General features: G+C 41.1%; 1 protein-coding gene across 1 annotated transcript; it reads left to right on the top strand.

Annotated features, from left to right (window-relative positions):
• Positions 1-2309: 2309 nt before the first annotated feature.
• On the top strand, positions 2310-7396 carry LOC139718632 (transmembrane protein 168-like). Its single transcript, XM_071630092.1, has 4 exons — positions 2310-2406; positions 3324-4806; positions 5667-5941; positions 6849-7396. Exons 2-4 carry the CDS (start codon positions 3542-3544, stop codon positions 7394-7396), a joined length of 2088 nt encoding a protein of 695 aa, XP_071486193.1. The 5' UTR covers positions 2310-2406; positions 3324-3541.
• The last annotated feature ends 1260 nt before the right edge of the window (positions 7397-8656 follow it).

Genomic DNA, 8656 nt, shown 5'->3' with positions numbered 1-8656 from the left:
ACACGCTGTGACTAATGTTGAGATGGTCATGTAATGATAATTGCTGTCCAGGGTATAGGGAGTTCCCGGTGTTCTCGGCCACATTAACTCCTGTATATTCCATCACCTGCCGAGTCATGAAGGTACCTTCCATGCGTAATACCCTCCCCAGGCACGCACCTATGGATAACTCATTCAAGAACGTATACCTATAACAGCCCACGCTCAAACGAGGGAGGTGAATTCCCTGATAAAACAAACCATGAATCACTGATTACCGCTAGAACCGCTGACAAATTGCTAATAATAATTAAGTAATAAAAAGTAGGCGGGGGAGGAAGGTCACAACATTCATCCTCTTGGTAAGGACTGTATGTCCACTTTTTATTGGAATACTTTCTCCGCTATAATATTCGCCAACACGAGCCAAACTTTTCAGAAAGATATCTGCTTTTTTTTTCAATTCATGTAGCGCCTAGGTCATGATATAATATGTGATGTGAGATTAATGTCTGCTATAAACATGGCGTAAAAATACCATGATTAAAAATTAAGTAAAAGCAAAGCAACAAAGAGGGATTAAGACAATCTGTTGATATGGTGATGATGAGCCCATAATGTGTCATATGAATTTTCATAGAACCATCAGCACAACATCAATTATATTGGTATAGATATTACCTCCATGACCTGTCAATAAGTTTTACTCAGTTTGTTATTGAAAAAAAGAAAAAAGAAAAGAAAAAGAAAACTGAAATCCCACAAAATAAACAAGCATCAATATTTCAAACCTTAACTCGACCAATCACTGTCCCTTTTCGTGCACCTTAAGTGTAAAAATACAACAATTATACACGCTCATCACAAGTTAATGATCACGGATGGTGGAATTTGAAAATAACCAATAAGCAGCTAGCAGTTTAGGTGACCTCAATTAGTGACTCACAATTAAGCAAAGCGAATCTTTGTATCACGTGAGACCGATGAGAACCACGAAGGTTTGTTTTTTGGTTTTTTTTTTCCTGGTAACTCCATATCGCCATACGCACTTATCAATACCTATCTATTGTTATTCTCTCAGCACCTATAACAACAAGCTTTTCTACCCCCCTGCAGCTGAATCCATTTCAGTGCTCAGAATATATTATTTGCATGTGTTATAATTATTGTTATAGCCTTTATTGATAATATCATTTTCAGTGATTTGTTTACATAGTCATGTGACCAAACATAACATTGCTATGGTGTTGAAGACACAATGTCGTTATAAGAAAGTGTGCTATATCGTGATGTAGTATTCACGTATAGTGCGCTTTACCATATTTTTTTTTTCAGGCATGTATACTGGATGTAGTGTAATGTGTTATCGGTATATGACCTTAGAGCACTTTGATTTTCACTTGTGAAAAAAAAAGAGTCCTTTGAGAGATTGTGGTGATTTATTCAATCTGTTGTTATATTAATTGAGAGAGAAATCCATGTTGATGAAATAATGCAGGGAGGAGCAATTACTCACATAATAATGGTACTTTTAATTCAGTATCGATTCCGTTTATAGGAAAACTAAAAAATAAAACTCTCAACTTCTCAAGAAGTTAAACAAAGATTGATTGAAAATTAACGAGAGGAAAGAATAGCTAAACATAGGGGCTTCATACTTGTTATACCATCCTAAGAAATGGGAAAATATTGGTAGGCAAAAGAAGAAAAAGAAAAGAAAAAAAAGACCAAACAAACCCGAACGACTGCTATACATGATTTCTGCGTGTGCTACGGTGTATGAATGCATGCAGGCCTAAAAATCACGCACTATTTCGAGCCACTTAGTGAAATTACGAATTCCTCGGTGATAGAAATTGCATTATTCTGCTCGGGCTGCAGATGTGACTCCTCAGCATTATACAGCATTACATACTAGTAGTGCTTGATACTATTAAAATGAGGCGACAACCGTCTGGCTAGCTTTCTAAAACTCCCTTTATTATTTTGTAAGTTACTTTATGTTTGTTCTGTTTGTTTTGTCTTTGGGCTGTTGTTGTCGACGTTATCGTTAATTGTTGTTGTTGTTGTTGTTGTTGTTGTTGTTGTTGTTGTTGTTGTTGTTGTTGTTGTTGTTGTTGTTGTTTGTTGTGTCGTGTTTGGGGTACAGTGCTAATGCGAACCGTCGCAAAACAAAAATAATTTCGAATGTAAAATGCAGAACGAGGTGAATAGCTGCCCCCCCCCCCCCCCCAAAAAAAAAAAAAAAAAAAAAAAAAAAAAAAAAAAAAAAGTTGAAATGATATATCGCGTGAGGGCGTAGTTCAATCTTGTCTCAATTTGTTTATTGACGAAACATGGAGTGAGACGTTCTCGGAAAAAGTTGTTGAAGTTTAATGTCCTCAAAAGGCAGTTTCTTGTAGCAATGACGAAAGTGCTGTCTAGAAGGTACGCTTTTAAAAATTTCTTTACAGAGTTACCTCGTCATAGAATCAATCTATTTTTTTCTACGTTATTAGAAGTTGACTGAATGCAGCTAAGTAGGGCGGGTGGCGGGCGGGTGCAGGGTGTGACAATTAATTGTAGACTACGAGTATGTCGTATAGGTCTAGTACAACATGGCCCCACCTACTGGCTTTTCTGTCATGTTATGGTAAACTGCAATTTTTATGTAGGGGCCTAGATAAATTTTCCTAGATCCGTCTAGATCTAGGTCTAGCTAGCTTCTTCTCCTTCCTCATTTCATGTTTGCTGAACTATTCAAGATAAATGTAAAATATGTATTTACAAGGCACTTGTAGATCTAGAAGGTTTATTGATCAGAACCACAAGTGTGCTTTTATTTTGAGCTGTAAAATTTAGATCTAGTATTAGTAACATTAGATCAATAACGTTAGATCCTAAATATAAAGTTACAATTGTAGATGTCCTATATGATATCCTAAAAAGAAATGTCAAAAGAAGGGGAAAAAACCCGAGCAAATTTATGTTGTTAGATCTACTAGTCTAGTACTTACAGAGAGTTTAAAGCCAGAAAGGAAACCAAAACACAAATACAAATGTGGATTGAGTGAAAGCAGCGATAATATTATTAGAAAACGTCAGTGAAAGTTTGAGGAAAATCAGACAATCATCTACTCAATTCAAAAAGTTATGGTGCTGAACACAGGGAATGTTCAAAATACAATGTAGCTTGGGCTTTATAGGGTTAATGTAATCATCAGCCTGTGATTTGATGGCCATTATTATGATAAAATTTTTTGGTGACGGGAATGCCTATCATAAAGAAGGGAATATTTTAGTCTCTGAATGATGTATTGTTTATGCTTGACTGTATTTTTCATTTTTTATTCTTTGCTCTACAGAGAAAGGATTGTGCCACCAAACAAAGGTTGCTCAGAACACACATCGAGGTCATAAATCTGTCGATTTTGGATTTTGATTTGACACAACTGTATCGTCCAGGCCTATGAAGATGGATGGAGGCCATTGCTGAATAGAAGTCCTTTACAGTGCTGTTGGACCTGTCAGTAAATTACCCAGTAGCATTCCTGCTTCACCATTGCCCTAACCCGGGGAACCAATGCCGTCAGTCAAGTATCTAACCAGCCACTGTTTAGTCCTGCCCTTTTTTGTCATGAAGTCCCTCAATGTTCGATGCAGGTTGCAAGTCATCACCATCCTCGATGGTATTATCCTCTTTGCCTCCGTATGCCTCGGGCTGTACACCTGTTGGCAGCTGACCGGAGATTCCACCATCATCCTCCTGACGGCATTCGGTCTCCTCATCTTCTCCCTCTCCGCAATCCTCTACTACTACTTTGACCTCGTGGACTACACCTTGAGCTTCACACACCTCTGGTTTGGATGTCTGCTTGGCATAATCTCCTTCATGGATGTAAACTTGGACATGACTGAACCAATCACCAAGGCAACCAACGGACTTCTTATCACCAGCCTCATCGTCAAAGTTATCAGATCCTTTGCAGAGCGTGTGTCGGGCCAAATAGGCTACACTTCCCGCCTCCTGACAACCGTGGAAAAATATGAGTGTGTAGGATTTGGAATAGCCTGCATGATTAAGTCTTCGTATATGGCAAGCTTATGGCTACTCGTGGTTGCACTGGCGTTCAACATCATGTCGCTGCGGTTAAAAGTGGCCTGTTCCATCCCTATCCTGACCCTCTTCATTCTCTTATCGAGCACCTTCTTCTTTCAAGCCGTCAACATTCTCTTCAACCCGTTTGCACTGAGCTGCTTCGCCGGTCGCCTGCTTATTGATCCCATTCTTGATTTTTACTTCTGTGGGCTGTCGGTACTTGAGCGGTGGAACTGCATCATTAATCGCAGTCATCTGGTGCACAGACTCATACTCCTGCTTGCCATCGCATGCCAGCTCCTGTTCTTAGGGCTGGCCGGACAAGCTACCATTATCCATGAGGAGTGGTACTTTGCCATCCCTGCCTATGCAGTGTTTGGAATCCTCTGGATAAGTCTCCACGTGGTTTTCGTCATAACAGCGTGGGGCTTCATCGGCAAGCTCCGTGAATGCAACCGCGCGTACCATTCCATCAGCGGGGAGACCAACAAGAGCTTGAGCGTGATCATGGCCTCCCGGGGTCTGCGCTACCTCACCACCATCTCGCGGCGGCTGGTGGCGTCCGCCCTCCTCAGCACCCTGTTCCTTGGCGCCGTCATGTGGCAGAACCACAATGCTGCCTTCATGGCGGGCTGGCTCATTGTCCTGCCCATGGAGGGGATGCTGCACGGACTGCTGTATGAGCTGGCTGGAGCCCTGGGAGGCACCTGCACTTCCTATGCTGTGGTTGGGCCATCCTCATTCTGCAGGTAAATGAAAGACCTCATTCTGTCATGCTTTGCATGGGACTCTTTCACCACATGTTTGAGAAAAGGTCATAGGGATATCTGCACTGCCAATGCGTATAATTAGAACACTGTGGAGCCCTTTATGAAGTCTTTTGGGATTTTAGAATCTTGTAAGAAACAGGTCAAGGACATGGCCATTTTAGTCAACATAAAGTGCTGATAGGTACTGTAGGGAAACCCTGTTATAAATAGATAAAAAAAACCCTCTTATGATGAGGGAGTTTTGCTGGTCCTAACTTTTTATCTATATAATATATATAAAGAGTTAGGACCTGCATTATAAGAGTGTTTTTTTTTGCTTTTTGTACCCCGGTATACATGTATTGGGCCAGATGATAAATCCAAAGTTGGGACAGATTTACTTATGTAGATCAGATCTAGTTGGAAAAAATACATGACATACAAAATGTATTCTAGAATGTGGCAAGATGGGCACAAGATATTGTTCCCAAATGGCTTATTGAAATATTTCCTAACTTCTGAGGACTGCTTGATCCCAGAAATGCTCCTAAGATTAGTTGAATTGAACTTTGAACTTGGCCCTGTTGCATAAAACCCTTACCGCTGGACTTACCCCTCCTTTCTAGCGGTAAGTCTTCAAATTAGCGGTAAATTTTAGAATCCTTGATGCTGATTGGCTGTGATGCCTAATTTTGATGGAAGTTACCATTGAAATTCAACGGTAAGTTTTATACAACGGGCCCCTGGTTTTAGCACTACTGAAACAGCCGACAGGTCTCTTAGTGTTCTTGTTCAGTTAGTTGTCAGACATGTGTAAAGATAGTCAATTAAAGACATGTAGTTGTTATGTCCATCCACAGGGCTGATGGGTCGGCGATGCCGTTGCCGATGAGTGCCGCTGAGGAGCACAGCAACCGCTCCATGGGCCTCCTGAACACCATCCAGCGCTTCTTCCTCTATCACATGATCGACACCTACAGCTGTGACTTCTCCACCAGTGGGCTGACGGCGGATGCTCTGGACATGAAACTGAGGAGCTTCTTTTCCCGGGCCACCAGCGACGGACCGCGCTTTGACACCTACTTTGTGTACTACAGTGGTCATGTACATCCCAGTGGGGACTGGGCATTGGCAGGTGAGAGTGACCACATGTTTATATGAATGGACATTACGTGTACATTTATTATGTTTGTCTTTGTTATTTGTGACCAATTCATACTGGTATTGGAGGTTGTATATAGTATATTGCAATGAGTTTGGAAAATAAATTCAATTCAGTTCAATTCAATGGACAGTCTACTAGTATTAGTTTCTACTGGACCCCTTTCATACAAGTGTAAAAAGTCGATATGATAGCAACTCTTGCTGAAATGGCAATTTTTCACGGTAACGACAAGAATCCAACTTCCTAATTTGCTTGTGCTATTGGAAGTTGGTAGTCCAGCAAGAGTTGCTATCCTAACATCTTTTATGAAATGGGGCCCTGGTGTACCAGCAATGTTCCTAGGCAATACAAAGTGTAGCCCTGTGTACTGGTAGAGTCAGTCTGTATGTTGTCTGACTGATGATAACATTCTTGCAAGTGACAGATAAGAACATGCAGTTGTAGTTTTTCCTTCAGTATTTGCAATTTTGTCTGGCTTACACTTCCCTGAGGTACAACTTGCTCCCTTGACCCCATTTGCAGACTACTCTTAAGGTTTTACTTTTTGTTCTTGTAAACATGTCACATGTGCATATTGTTATTGTACTATTGAATGTATTTCTTACAAATTGTTAAAACAATATGATTTATTTTGCCCTCTTATTGGACAAAAATGTATGTATCGTTTCTTACATTTAAACTCTTCATAGGTTCTTCATAGACTCTCTTTCATTTGTCCCTTGTTGGTTACATGAAACTGGACCTTCCTACTGTAGTTAAGAGTGTCACAAATTGTTATGCTGTATGAATGATGTATGGATGGTTACAAATGAATGCTTCCTGTATGTAATCGGTGTTTCCGTGGTATTTTTATGATGTTATCTCATTCTTCCCACAGATAATGGAATATTGAAATTTGACAGTCTGTTGGAGCTATGGTCATCACTTGACCAGCAGAGTGGCTCAAGGCTCATCATAATGATGGACACACGGACGAGTGGTGACTGGCCCAAGCGCGTCCAGAAAGACGGGGACAACTTTCTTGCAATACAGACCTCCGTCCTGAGCAAGTCAACGGATCCAGAGACAGGGGTCACGACTTCTGTGGGCGACTTCACCAAAGAGTGGGTTGACTTCAACTGCACCAAGGAGACCGACATCACGTGGCATGAGCAAGGGCGGCGCATCAAGGCTAGTTACGCAGTGTCAGGGCGCTGGGGGGAGTTTGTCTTCCACCAGCCCACCGAGGCTGAAATGGAGAGCCATTGGCAGAGCAACTTCCCACGGGCCACGCACCCTCTTATCAAGCTCCTCCAGCTGCCTAGCGCCCTCGACGTCCTGTCTCTGTGCTCATCCTGCCTGCACTGCATACGGCGCTGGAAGCTGATGTGGCTCCCGCCCAAAGTGATCAATACCGGCCACGGTTTCAAGCTGGTCAAGTCGTAGAGACGTGTGTTGGTTGGTGGCCTCGTCTTGGAAATGTATCAAGTGTAGGAAGGCTTGTTGCTGTTTATGAGGTTTGATGCTAGGGCTGACTTTCTAAACATTGTTTTTTAAAGACCAAGTTAATCCTCTGTGCGTTGATGTTATGATTATCATATGATTTATTGCAAGTAAATATTCTACATACACATACCATGCAGTCTTCATCTTGTATTGCAGAGCGTAGTTTTGGCTAACCCTCTGTTGTCAGCTAAAAATCTCAATGACCCAATGTATTTTAGCTGCACAATGTACTTGCGGAAGCCATCACATAGGAACTCTCATAACTGGTACACTCAATGCAAGTTTTCTAATGTCTTAACAGCATGACTTTAGACAGTTTCATGCATTCAAAATGATGTTTGGTCAATATGACATATGAAGTCTCAGTTTATTTTCTACTGAGATGTTTCCTCATTTTGCCGGCAGACCTGTTAGGAGGCTGATCGAAGCTATCGAACCTTGAACTTCCACTGTTTTTTCCTCATCCAGAGGATGAATAAACGGAAACTTCCCAAAAAGACACATCCTGCTCTGAAATGAACACCAAATGCAATGAACAAGTTTCATGCATTATATTATTCGACTATGAAAAATGGCGCCAGTCTCTTGATGCTTATTACATTTCCATGACTTATCCAAATGGCAGTCTATATATTGCAATGAAATATTATGCCACCACATACTGTGTGGCTTGCGAGCCTGTTCGCCATCTTGCCGTAGATTTAAGAATTAGTCCTCTAATGTCTGGTATTTTTTGCATTCCGTGTAGTGGACTAATCTCACTCATTGCTGTGGATGCTGTTAGTGTGTGCCTGGAGTATTTATTGGAACAGTATTTCCTGAAGATGGAACCCCCACCTCTTAGCACAGAAACAACAAAATTCAGTTTGGATTACTGTAAACGTCCATATTTTTGCATGATTAATCTTTCGTGCTGAGCGGCTCAAACACGTATTTGCAGGCTCTTGAATTCACGCTGCACAATTGTCAACGCATTCAGTATGTGCAGAGAAAGTTGTGAAGATATTTTCGCTGGTGTTAGAATTCGTGATAGCCAAAAGTAGCACAAAATGCTTGAAAATTAATACACCATGAAAATTTGTGCATTTACAGTTACTCGTGAGGGAAAGGACTTTTTTTAGTAATGTGTGTGTGAAATAAGATTTCAATGGAAAACACAAGGGAGGAATGAATGAAGAAGAGAAGAAGAAGTGCCGTAGG

This window comes from Diadema antillarum, unplaced genomic scaffold (genome assembly GCF_040938485.1).
Source record: "Diadema antillarum isolate AM-2024a unplaced genomic scaffold, OU_Dant_1.0 scf00000098, whole genome shotgun sequence".
Lineage (NCBI taxonomy): Eukaryota > Metazoa > Echinodermata > Echinoidea > Diadematoida > Diadematidae > Diadema > Diadema antillarum.
The sequence above is the reverse complement of the archived record's forward strand: the minus strand, read 5'-3'. Positions and strand labels throughout refer to the sequence as shown.